The following is a 13,785-nucleotide window of genomic DNA, read 5'->3' on the forward strand; positions in this document are numbered from 1 at the left end:
GGCAGTCCCAGTCTATGTTTGGTAAGTTAAAATCCCCAACCATAACCACCTTATTTTTCTTACAGATAGCTGAGATCTCCTTATAAGTTTGTTTCTCAATTTCCCTCTGACTATTGGGGGGTCTATAATACAATCCCAATAAGGTGATCATCCCTTTCTTATTTCTCAGTTCCACCCAAATAACTTCCCTGGATGTATTTCTGGGAATATCCTCCCTTAGCACAGCTGTAATGCTATCCCTTATCAAAAATGCCACTCCCCCTCCTCTCTTGCCTCCCTTTCTATCCTTCCTGTAGCATTTGTATCCTGGAACATTAAGCTGCCAGTTCTGCCCATCCCTGAGCCATGTTTCCGTAATTGCTATGATATCCCAGTCACATGTTTCTAACCTTTCCCTGAGTTCACCTGCCTTCCCTGTTAGGCCCCTTGGATTGAAATAAATGCAGTTTAATTTATTAGTCCTACCCTGTCCCTGCCTGCCCTGACTGTTTGACTCACTTCTGTTCTCAGCTGTACCCGTCTCAGATCGATCTCTTTCCTCACTATCTCCCTGGGTCCCACCCCCCCACCTTACTAGTTTAAATTCTCCCAAGTAGTTCTCGCAAATTTCCCTGCCAGTATATTAGTCCCCTTCCAATTTAGGTGCAATCCGTCCTTCTTGTACAGGTCACCTCTACAAGAAGAGATTCCATTGATCCAAAAAGGTGAATCCTTCTCCCATACACCAGCTCCTCAGCCATGCAATCATCTGCTCTATCCCTCCATTCATGCCCTCACTAGCTCGTAGCACTCGATTCATGTCAATGTTTATGCTCTAAATGAGCTTCATCTCACCACCAGCATCTCCTTCTCCTCCTTATGTATTTATCCAGCTTACCCTTAATTGTGCCCATCTTTATTTTGATTTCTCCTCGACTTTTTAATTACTTTGAATAAAATTATTTCTCTTGAATTTCTTTTTTGGCGTATCTATATCCCTTATCTTTGATCATAGAGTCAAATAGAGATGTACAGCATAGAAACTCTCCTGAAAAAGGATGATTTTTCTATTTCTACCCAATCAAAATATTTGATTTGTACAAAGATATTTATCATGGGTTTGCAATCAGCTCTCAGTTCTGGTATCATTTAAACAACTTCTCCAATTCCTCAACATAAAATGGAGAGCAGAAGAGTCCTTCATTCTCTAGTTGTGCTGTAACCAAGGCCTTATGCAGTTTCAACATAACTTTCCATTCTTTACTATTCAGTTTTTCTTAAAGTAAACTCAGGACTTTGTTTTATTTATGGCCTACTTTATTATTCAAATTATTATAAGAATGCATATACTATATGGGAAAATCTAAATGGAGAGGTCATAGTTTTAGGATAAGGGATAACACATTTAAAACAGATTAGGAGAAATTACTTATATCACAGGATCGTGAATCTATGGAATTTCCTATCCCAGATTACAGTGGATGCTGGGACATTGAGTAAACTTGAGATGGACAGATTTATAATTAGTAATGGTTTGAGGGGTTATGAAACAGGCAGTGGAGTTGTGAGTCCAAAGTTCAATTAGCCACGATTGTAATAAATGGTGGAGCAGGATAAAGGAGCTGAATTGTATTCCTCTGCTCCTTGTTCGAATGTTCTTATGTTCTTATTAAATTGCCTCTTGTGGTTTTAGTGATTTGTGTAGCTTTACCTCCAGACACTTTGTAAGGGAGATGGAGTGTAAGAGTAGGTCAAGTTACTGCAACCTTACAGGGCATTGGAGACCTGGGGTATTACATTCAAATTTTGTCTCCTCATTAGGGTGAGAAGATTCATTAGGATGATTTATGGCTTAAATGGATTATCCTATGAGAAAAGGTTGATCAGGTTGGGATTATACTCATTGGAATTTAGAAGAATGTCAGGACAACCGAGACCACGTCGCCATACAACCCTGTCACGGCAGCCGCTGCAAGATGTGCAACACAGAGTGTTAACACGGGTACCGCCATTACACGTGGGGTCACCTCCCACCATATATGGGGCAGGTACTCATGTGACGCGGCCAAAATTGTCTATCTCATATGCTGCAGGCAGGGATGCCCTGAGGCTAGGTACTGAGGCGAGATTGAACAGATGCTATGACAACGGATGAATGGACATCGCACAGCGATCATCAGACAGGACTGTTCCCTCCCACTCGGGGAACACTTCCGCGGTCTGGGGCATTCAGCCTTGGACCTCCAGGTGAGCATCCTTCAAGGTGATTTCAGGACAAGCTACAACGCAGAGTGGCTGAGCAGAGGCTGATAGCCAAGTTGGATACCCATGAGGATGGCCTCAACTGGAACCTTGAGTTCATGTCACACGACAGTTGACCCCACTGCACCATGTACTTTCTCTCTCACTCACTCGCTCGCTCACACAGACTCTTTTTCATATGCAGATACATGCACCCCCTGCGCTCACCTCCATGTATGCACCCTCTTACAAGCTTATACTCCATCTCACACACACATATTTGACCAAGCTTACACACACGCATACACACACTCTTTCACACGCACTCTCACCCACATGCACACACTCACATACACCCACTCTGTCTCTCCTGCATGTGCACACATATAAATTTATGAGGTGAATTTGTATTTACAAAATTACGTTTTATTTTGCTCAAAAATTGTATAAATCCATGTAAGATTCTGTAAGCCCCACTTTAGAAACAGAATTGACACAATATTGGTACAGACTTTACCTTCACACATTTAATGCATTGTCTGAGCTGAGATTATACCTATAGCCCCATCATAAGCTGATGCAACCTTAAACATGTAATTCTGGGATTTATGTATTAAAGAACCTAAACCACCATATCCCATTCTAAAAGATGAAAGATTTAATCTAAATTTGTTTATGAACTATAACTTGGTGTTGTGATTTTTAACTAAAGCTGTTTCGTATATTACAACGCCATTACACTGTAACCCTTATGCTATAAATTCTGTGTTGTATGGTCATGTTCCACAACCACCTGATGAAGAGGCAGCATCTCAAAAGCTAGTGCTTCCAAATACAGCTGTTGGACCACAACCTGGTGTTGTGTGACTCTAAAATTTGTCCACCCCAGTCCAACTCCAGCTCCTCCAAATCAGGTATTTTTGTGATCTTATTGAAACGTCTAAGATTTTGATGTGGCTTGACAAGGCAGAATGAAAGGATGTTGCTCCATGTTGGGAACCTGGAATTACAGGCACACAGTTTCAAAATAGGTCTACCATTATGAATGTGAGGAATTTATTATTATCAAAAATTATTTGTTTTTACCACGGCGATGGTATTCCTTCAGGGTGTAGATTCCCAGCTGAATGCAACTGGGTTACCCCACTTTGGGCACCTTTCTTTCATAGGTTGAGCAGAAGGTATCCTGAAAATAACTCTTTAGGGCAATGGGTAGTAAAGGGTTCAATGAGGTGATTGGAACTGGACTAGAAGTTAACTTTTCGGACTTTTTATATTTAAACTTCTGAGAACTAGGTGCAGGAGTACACAATTCAGCCCTTGTAATCTGCTCTGCCTTTTCGTAAGATCATGACTGATCTTATCTTGGCCTGAAGTCCATTTTCCTGCCTGCCCTCTATAACCTTTCAATCTATTACTAATTAAAGACCTGGCTGTCTCTTCCTTAAAATTATTCAATGTCTTGATATCCATCATAATTTGGGATAATGATTTCCACAAATTCACGATGCTTTGAGAGAAGAAATCTGCCAACCTTTCGTCTGAAACTATGATCTCTCATTCTAGATTGCCTCACAAGTGGAAACATCTGCTATCCATCTATTTTGTCAATCCCCTTTAGCATCTTGGATACCTCAATTAGATTTCCTCTCGTTCTTCTAAACCCTAGTGAGTACAGACCTCAACATGTCAACTCTCCTCCTAACTCAAGCCTTCCATCTCTCAAATTAATCTAGTGAATCTTCTTTGAACTGTCTCCAATGCAATTACATACATCCTCATGTAAGAGGAGCAAACCTGTACACAGTAGTCCAGACGCAGCCTTATCAATGCCTTGTACAACTGCAACATTTCCCCACTTTTTGACTCCATTTCTTTTGCTTTAAGTGTCAAAATTACATTTGTTCTTATTACGTGCTGTAATCGAAAGCTAGCTCTCAGCAACTACTGCACAGGAATATCTAAATCCCTCTGGATTGAAGCACCTGAAGTTGGTCTCCATTTATTCTTCTGACCAAAATGGATGACCTCCCACTAAACCATGTTAAACTCCATCTGCCATATCTTGGCTCATTCATCTGACCTATTCATAACCATTGGCAAATTTCTGATTTCTTTGTTGTAAATGTCATGTGCAAATTTGGCTATTATGCATTCTGTACCTCCATGCAAGTCATTAAGATAGTCAATAGTTGGGGGTCTGAACACCAAAACCTGTGGCACCCCACTAGTTACAGCCTACCAACAATAAAAGTCCTTTAGTCCTCATCTGCTTTCTGTTGTTTAGTCAGTCTACGATCCAAACTAATATATTACTCCCAATTATGTCTCATCTTCTGTATTAACTTTTTGTACTCCACTTTACCAAATGCTTTCAGCAAGTTCAGATATACCACATCTATAGGACACTGTTTTCCATTTGTTATATCTTTGAAGAACTCCACCAAATTAGTTATATATGATTTATCATTTATTTACTTACTCTGATGGGTTGCTTTCTGACGTTCCAAATGTACTGTTAATACTTGCTTAATGGTGGAATCCACAGGATGATAGGGAGTGTGAGAGACGTTATGATGAGTTTTCAAATAAAGCTAAAAAGATTGTGTGAACAAACATTTTGAATGTAACATCTGTGGACCGAATTAGTGTAGAAATTGTTTCTATGGTAAACAAGTAATTTTCCAGAATTGAAAGAAATGGATATTTTGAAGTATAGGACTGAGAAAATTGAACTGTTGCTTATCATACTGTTAAATGTTTGCATTTTCTTTCCTGATCTTGGTTTTGTATAAATAAATACATTGCAAGTTTGCATAGTATACTTTCATTTCACAATTTTTCTACAAAAGCAGTTAATGTGGAACCTGGATAACCACAACAAAGGCATTGAACTGAAGTAAATGAGCAAGAGCCCTCATTAACCTAAATGAAATTGGACGCTCTGATTCTTCCAAATAATAATGGATTGGAAAGTGAAGGTTGTTGCTCATGATTTAAATTCAATGCCGTTATGTTGTGTCTGTCCATGCTCCAACAGTTCCTGACCTCAGCTGGTTTCATGTAAAACTGCAAAAATACAGCTGACTAAAAATATCGTGGCGTGTATTTGTTTTACAAGGAAAGAAAAAAATGTTGAATATTTCAGCACGGCTTTTCGATTTCAATATTGATTGTTTGATAACTTCTTTTAAAGTCGGCCATCAAGTTTTGTTGCTTGTTGCAAGTGTAGTTGAAGAAGTATGTGGTGTTCTTTGTCAGTCAAGATCACTTAGTTAAAATAGGCTTCATTATTTAAGAAAGATATCTGTCATCCAAACAGATCCATTGTCTTTCCTCTTTACCTAAAGAACTTTTTCCAACACAACTCTTGTCTATCAATTTGCAAATTGAGTAAACCTTCACAAATGTGCATTTATTTTCCTGTTAATAAGATGGTATGATTAATAATTGTACACATAAACTGTGTGTATGCATATATCTGTGTTATTTATATAGTCATTGGAAATTACTTTAGAGGAACTGAATTAAGTGCAATCTGTGGTAATTTGATTTCTCAGTATTTTAGATGTTGTACCGATGGACATTCAGTTTAACTTTGTGATAGACAGCAATATTTCGTTGCTCCATGTGGTGCATTGAAGATGGAATACATTGTCACTAACACAAGAATTAGGAGCAGGAATAGGCTCCTTTCTTCTCAAGCTTGCACTACCATTCGATATGATCATGGTTGATCTGATGACAGTGCATTCCCACCTGCACAACATAAGCTTTCAGTCTATTGCTTATCCCTCAAGAATCTATCTACTTCTGCATTAAAAGTATTCAAGGATGCTGCTTTCACTGGCTTTTGAGGAGGTGAGTTCCAAAGACTCATCCTCTGTGAGGGGGGAGAAAGAATTCTCCTTATTTGTTTCTTAAATGGTAACCTTTATTTTAAACTAGTGGCCTTTTTTAGATTCTTCTGTGAGGAAACATCCTATGCATATTTATTTTTAAAAATTCATTCTTGGAATATGGGTGTGGCCTGCTGGCCAGCATTTTTATTGCCTGTCCCTTTGAGAAACTGGTCAAGATTAGAGTGTTGCTGGAAAAGCACAGCAGGCCAGGAAGCATCTGAGGAGCAGGAAAATCGACATTTCGGGCAAAAGCCCTTCGTTAGGAGTGATGAAAGGCTTTTGTCTGAAACATCGATTTTCCTGCTCCTCGGATGCTACCTGACCTGCTGTGCTTTTTCAGCACCACTCTGATTTCCAGCATCTGCAGTCCTCACTTTCACCCGTGTGTTTGAGAAAGTGGTGGTGAGCTGCATTGTTCAATCACCACAGTCCATGTGATGTGGCTGAACCCACAATACCATTAGGAAGGGAATTCCAGAATTTTGACCTAGCGACAGTCTTTTTCCAAGTCAGGATGGGGAGTGGCTTGGAGAAGAACTTGCGGGTGGTAATGTTCCCATATATCTGCTCCCCTTCTTCTAGCTGAAATGGTCATAGGTTTAGAATGTGCTGTCATTGGACCTTAGGAGAATTTATACAATGCCTCTAGCAAATTGTACACTGCTGCTACTGAGCGTAGTTGGTGGACGTCGTGCCAGTCAAGTTGGCTGCTTTGTCTTGGTGGTGTCAAGCTTCTTGAGTGTTGTTGGAGCTGCACCCATGCAGGCAAGTGGGAGTATTCCATCGCACTCCTGATTTGGTGTGATTGACAGGCATTGGGGTCAGGAGGTGAGGAATACACAGTAATATTGCTCACCTTTGGGTAATAGTTATAGCAACTGTATTGATATGATGAATCCAGTCGAGGTTCTGGTCACTGGTAACCCTGCGAGTGTTGATAATGGGACTTTCCTTGATGGTAATGTCAAGTTACAGTGGTTAGATTGTCAGTTGCTGGAGGCGGTTGTTGCCTGGCGTTCACATGGCATGAATGTTATGCTTTTCAATTCAAACTTGGATATTGACCAGGTCTTTGCTGCATTGGGATATGGGCTACTTCAGTATCTGAGGAGTCATGAATGGTGCTTAACATTGTGCAGTCATTGGCAAACGTCCCACTTCTGACCTTATGATGGAGGGAAGTTCATTGATGGAGCAGCTGAAAATGATTGGACCAAGGACACTACTCTGAGGAGCTTCTGCAGACTTAGCCTGGAGCTGAGGATGACTGACCTGCAACAACCATGACCATCTTCCTATGTGCCAGGTGTGACTCTTGTTTTGCTTGGGCTCCTTGATACCACACTTGGTCAAATGCAGTGTTGTTACCAAAGGCCTCCACTCTGATCTTGCCTGTGGAAATGATAGTGATCTTCAGATATCTAGATATCCAGGATATGATGCAAGCACGCTAACACATATTCCTGTCATTGTCACATAAAAGTATGATTTAAACTGTTGTTGCAGTGTGTAAATACTTCAGAAACTTAATTTAATTCATATGAATTTTAGACTTTACTGTTAGTTGGAACTTGTTTAATAATTACTGTCATTTTTGCATGTGAATATCATTTTTTTTTAAATGTGCAATCTGTTTTTCCCTACTTACCTGAGGGCTGTGCAAATATTTTTCAAGAATATATCTGAAATATATTTGAATATAGTTTGAAAGATAATAATTCTGTTTCCGTCAACTTCTCAAGCAATGCATTCTCAAATTATCGTAACACAGCGCAGTGTCCAGGAAATAAACGTTTCTATCTCCCCACTTTTTTTTGGTCAATTATGTTAAACATGTCATCATTGACCCTCCTGCAAGCTGAAACCATTTCTTCTTTAGTTTGGATTTAGCCTTCATCGCTTTTCAAAGTTTTATTCATTTCCCCATCTACTTTTTTATGATTTAAGGAAAACAGCCTCAATTTCTTCAGTCTCTGAGCGTAATTGCAGACCCTCTTCCCTGGGACAGAAATATGGAAAATAGCAGCAGGAATAGGCCAATCAGCCCTTGGATTTGGCTGTGTTGTTCATTTAATCCTGGTTTGGCTGCTTTGATCTATACTTCTTCAAATGTGCTGTGCAGAATGTTTTGCAATACTGTAGCTGGAACCTAAGGTTTTATTTATAAAGATTTATAAAGTTTAGCACATCTGCCATCATTTTGTATTCCATTAATAAAGCTAAAGATTCTATTTTTAAAAATACATTTATCTCTTTGATTTGCCACCCTAAGTTTTTATATGTGAATGTGCTTGGTCTTTTTTTTCTCTGAATTATCCTTCAAATTTGATCGCTTGCTTTATATTTTCTCTGTTCAGTTTGAAAGCGCATCACTTCATGCTTCTCTATCGTAGTCTTGTAAGAATTCAACATTTTAGTTACATTGGTCCCACTTTTGAGTTGTAAATTTCAAAACAGCTGAATCATTTGGCTTGACATATTGCCTGCACGGTGTTGAGGAAATTGTGCCACTTTATCTGTGGGTAGAAATATTTAACAGGAACAAGCTTCAGTTACAGTTAACCAGTGAATCTGTTGCATGTCATGCCTGACAAACCTGTTGGAATTTTTTGAAGAGGTAACAAGTAGGTTAGACCAGGGAAACCCAGTGGATGTGGTCTATCTAGACTTTCAAAAGGCCTTTGATAAGGTGCCACACGGGAGGCTGCTGAGCAAGGTGAGGGCCCATGGTGTTCGAGGTGAGCTGCTGGGATGGATTGAGGATTGGCTGTCTAACAGAAGGCAGAGAGTTGGGATAAAAGGTTCTTTTTCAGAATGGCAGCCGGTGACGAGCGGTGTCCCGCAGGGTTCGGTGCTGGGGCCACAGCTGTTCGCATTATATATTAACGATTTGGATGAGGGAACCGGGGGCATTCTAGCGAAGTTTGCCGATGATACGAAGTTAGGTGGACAGGCAGGTAGTACTGAGGAAGTGGGGAGGCTACAGAAGGATCTAGACAGGTTGGGAGAGCGGTCCAGGAAATGGCTGATGGAATTTAACATGAGCAAGTGCGAGGTCTTGCACTTTGGCAAAAAGAATAAAAGCATAGACTACTTACTAAATGGTGAGAAAATTAATAAAGCCAAACCACAAAGGGATCTGGGAGTGCTAGTCCAGGATTCTCTAAAGGTAAACATGCAGGTTGAGTCCGTGATTAAGAAAGCGAATGCAATGTTGTCTCTTATCTCAAGAGGGTCGGAATATAAAAGCAGAGATGTACTACTAAGACTTTATAAAGCGCTGGTTAGGCCCCATTTGGAGTACTATGTCCAGTTTTGGTCCCCACACCTCAGGAAGGACATACTGGCACTGGAACGTGTCCAGCGGAGATTCACACGGATGATCCCTGGAATGACAGGTCTAACATATGAAAAACGGCTGAGGATACTGGGATTGTATTCGGTGGAGTTTAGAAGATTAAGGGGAGACTTAATAGAGACATACAAAATAATACATGGCTTGGAAAAGGTGGATGCTAGGAAATTGTTTCAGCTAAACGAGGAGACTAGGACCCGTTCTTATGGTCTTATGGTCTTATGTGTACTGTATCACATCCCACTTGTCCAGCATCTCTGTCATTACTGGTAGGTGTTGACTTGCCATCCTACGTTACTGTACACCGAATTCTCACTGTTTATGCAATTTACTGTAAATCCTTTTTCTGCAAATTCCTCTTGAATTGTTGCCAACTGAGTTCCTTTGTTTCTGACATTTTTGCTGTCACACCTCATTTTGTCTGTTGATAAATTTGCTCCTGCATGTTGATCTCTGGATTTATCATTACCCTTTCTGTTTTTTCCACCTCTCCATGCTCCCAAAGCTGTGCAATATTTTGATCCCTGACCTTCCACTTCCTGGCTAGTGTTTGTTTTCTCTGTGCAAAGCTATTATTTTTTTCAAAACTGCTGAATAAAAGTAAGTTCTTTTGGAGAATGTCAAATGTACTGTCTCCTTAAAAACAAATCCAAATGCTGTTTATTCTTATCTTGGACCTGACGTCCTTGACAGCTTCACTGATCTATTCAGACTTTAAAAAGATTTTGGCTACTGTCTCCACAGACAGATGCTTCTGTAGCCAGCAGCCAAAAATCAGAATGGTGTGTTGCCTCCCTGGTGCCAGTATGTGAGATATCTCCGAGAGGGTGCAGAATGTTCTCAAAGGGGAGAGGGACCAGCAAGAGGTCATTGTACACATTAGTGTCAACAACATAGGAAGGGAAAAGGATGAGATTCTGAAAGGAGAATGTAGAAAGTTAGGCAGGATTTTAAAAAGGAGGTCCACGATGGTTGGGGGGGAGGAGGGGGGGAGGTTCCCTGGAAATACTGAGAAAAGACATCAATCTGAGACTGGTACAGTTGGGAAAGGGAGCATGTCAAACAGTCAGGGCAGGCAGAAACAAAGCAGAGAACAAGGTAGGACTGATAAATTAAACTGCATTTACTTCACTGCAAGACGCCTAACAGGGAAGGCAAATGAACTCAGGGCATGGTTAGGAACATGGGGCTGGGATATCATAGCAATTACAGAAACATGGCTCAAGGATGGACAGGATCGACAGCTTAATGTTCCAGGATAGAAAGGGGGGCAAGAGAGGAGGGGGAGTGGTGATTTTGATAAGGGACAGCGTTACAGCTGTACTGAGGGAGGATATTCCTGGGAATACATCCAGGGAAGTTATTTATTTGGGTGGAACAGAGAACCACCTAATTAGGATTGTATTATAGAGCCACTACTAGTCAGCGGGAAATTGAGAAACAAATTTGTAAGGAGATCTCCGTTATCTGTAAGAATAATAGGGTGGTTGTAGTAAGGGATTTTAAGTTTCCAGAAATAGAATCTGACTGCCATAGTATTAAAGGTTTAGACGGAGAGGAACTTGTTAAGTGTGTACAGGAAAGTTTTCTGAGTCAGTATGTGGATGTACCAACTAGGAGAAGGTGCAAAACTTGATCTCTTGGGAAATAAGACAGAGCAAGTGATTAAAGTGTCAGTGGGGGAAGCACTTGGGGCCAGTGACCATAATTCTATTAGTTTCAAAATAGTGATGGAAAAGGATAGACTGCATCTAAAAGTTGAAGTTTTAAAAAGGAGGAAAGCAAATTTTGATGGTATTGGGCAAGCATCTCAGGGGAGTCCCTCTCCCACTGCAACTCTCAGGTCATTTCCTCTGCCCTGCACCTATTGTACTCTATGCTACTTTCTCCTAACCCCCGCCCTCCTCTCATTTATCTCTCCACCCTGCAGGCCCCCTGCCTCTATTCCTGATGAAGGGCTTTTGCCCGAAACGTTGATTTTCATGCTCCTCAGACGCTGCCTGAACTGCTGTGCTTTTCCAGCACCATTCTAATCTAAGATCTTTGACAAGCTGATTGGGAGTAGATGTTCGCAGGTAAAGGGACGGCTGGAAAATGGGAAGCCTTCAAAGATAAAATAAAGAGAGTCCAGAGACAAGTACATTCCTGTTAGGCTGAAAGAAAAGGTTGGTAGGTGTAGGGAATGCTGGCTGACTCGAGAAATTGAGAGTTTGGTTGAGAAAAAGAAGGAAGTATATGTCAGGAATAGACAGGATAGATAGAGTGAATCCTTAGAGTATAAAGACAGTAGGAATATACTTAAGAGGGAAATCAGGAGGACAGAAAGGGGACATGAGATAGCTTTGGCAAATAGAATTAAGGAGAATCCAAAGAGTTTTTACAAATACATTAAGGACAAAAGGGTAACGAGGGAGAGAATAGGGCCCCTCAAAGATCAGCAAGGCGGCCTTTGTGTGGAGCCGCAGGAAATGGGGGAGATACTAGACAAGTATTTTGCATCAGTGTTTACTGTGGAGAAGGGCATGGAAGATACAGAAGGTTGGGGAATAGATGGGTGACATCTTGAAAAATGTCCATATTACAGAGAAGGTGGTGCTGGATGTCTTGAAATTCATAAAAGTAGACAAATCTTTAGGACTTGATCAGGTGTACCATGGAACTCTGTGGGATGCTCGGAAGTGATTGCGGAGTCCCTTGCTGAGATATTTGTATCATTGATAGTTACGGTGAGGTGCCAGAAGACTAGCTAATGTGGTGGCACTATTTAAGAGAGGTGATAAGGAAAAGCTAGGGAACTATAGACCGTTGAGCCTGACATCGGTCGTGGGCAAGTTGTTGGATGGAATCCTGAAGGACAGGATTTACATGTATTTGGAAAGGCAAGGTTCGATTAGGGATTGTCAACATGGCTTTGTGCATGGGAAATCATGTCCTATGAACTTGAATTGAGTTTTTTGAACAAGCAACAAAGAGGATTGATGAGGGCAGAGTGGTGGACGTGATCTATATGGACTTCAGTAAGGTGTTCGACAAGGTTCCCCATAAGAGACTGGTTAGCAAGGTTAGATCTCATGGAATACAGGGAGAACTATCCATTTGGATACAGAACTGGCTCGATGGTATAAGACAGAGGGTGGTGGTGGAGGGTTGCTTTTCAGGCTGAAGGCCTGTGACCAGTGGAGTGCCGTAAGGATCGGTGCTGGGTCCACTAACTTTTGTCTTTTAAATAAATAATTTGGATGTGAGTATAAGAGGTATAATTAGTAAGTTTGCAGATGACACTAAAATTGTAAGTTTAATGGACAGCGAAGAATTGTATTATTAGTATTACAGCGGTGGAAAGGACGATGGATGAAGACTCGCCATCTGAGGTAGTTTGGGCTGAGGTTAGGAATAGGAAAGGTGAGCTCACCCTGTTAGGAGTTTTCTACAGGCCTCCTAATAGTCCTAGAATCGTAGAAGAAAGGATTGCGAGGATGATTCAAGAGAAGAGTGAAAGTAATAGGGTGGTTGTTATGGGGGACTTTAACTTTCCTGATATTGATTGGGAAAGCTATAGCTCAAGTTCGTTAGATGGGTCAGTGTTTGTCCAATGTGTGCAGGAGGGTTTCCTGACACAATATGTAGATAGGTCAACAAGAGGTGAGGCCATACTGGATTTGGTTTTGGGGAACAAACCAGGCCAGGTGTTAGAATTAGAGATGGGTGAGCACTTTGGGGACAGTGACCATAATTTGGTGACTTTTACTCTAGTGATGGAGAGGGATAAGTGTGCACTACAGGGCAAGAGTTATAGCTGGGGGCAGGGAAACTATGATGCTGTGAGGCATGACTTACGATCTGTGGCTTGGAAAAGTAAGCTTCAAGGCAAGGGCATAATTGATATGTGGAGCTTGTTCAAGGAGCAACTATTGAGTGTCCTTGATAAGTATGTACCTGTCAGGCAGGGAGGAAAGGGTCGTGTGAGGGAGCCGTGGTTGAATAAAGAATTGGAATCCCTTGTTAAATGGAAGAGGGCAGCCTATGTAAAGATGAGGCATGAAGGTTCAATTGGGGCGATTGAGAGTTATAAGGTAGCCAGGAAGGACCTGAAGAGAGAGCTAAGAGCAGCAAGGAGGGGACATGAAAGGTCCTTAGTTGGTAGGATTAGGGAAAACCCTAAGGCTTTCTATAGGTATGTCAGGAATAAAAGAATGACTAGGGTAGGAATAGGTCCAGTCAAGGATAGTAGTGGGAAGTTGCGTGTGGAGGCTGAAGAGATTGGGGAGACACTGAATGAATACCTTTCGTCAGTATTCAATCAGGAAC

At 41.1% G+C, this 13,785-nt stretch overlaps 1 protein-coding gene across 12 annotated transcripts in view; it reads left to right on the plus strand.

The window, feature by feature from the left end:
* nedd4l (NEDD4 like E3 ubiquitin protein ligase) overlaps window positions 1-13,785 on the plus strand; it is a 485,500-nt gene that overhangs the window by 176,444 nt on the left and 295,271 nt on the right. Inside the window, exon 1 of one of the 12 annotated variants that reach the window (XM_043678288.1) lies at window positions 2,120-2,226. The exons of the other annotated variants lie outside the window; for them this stretch is intronic. Coding sequence (XP_043534223.1) covers window positions 2,135-2,226 — 92 coding nt within the window. The 5' untranslated portion in view covers window positions 2,120-2,134. Of the gene's footprint in view, window positions 1-2,119; window positions 2,227-13,785 lie in introns of those variants that run through there. 12 annotated transcript variants of the gene reach the window in all.

The sequence above is a fragment of the Chiloscyllium plagiosum genome, chromosome 1 (assembly GCF_004010195.1).
Source record: "Chiloscyllium plagiosum isolate BGI_BamShark_2017 chromosome 1, ASM401019v2, whole genome shotgun sequence".
NCBI lineage: Eukaryota > Metazoa > Chordata > Chondrichthyes > Orectolobiformes > Hemiscylliidae > Chiloscyllium > Chiloscyllium plagiosum.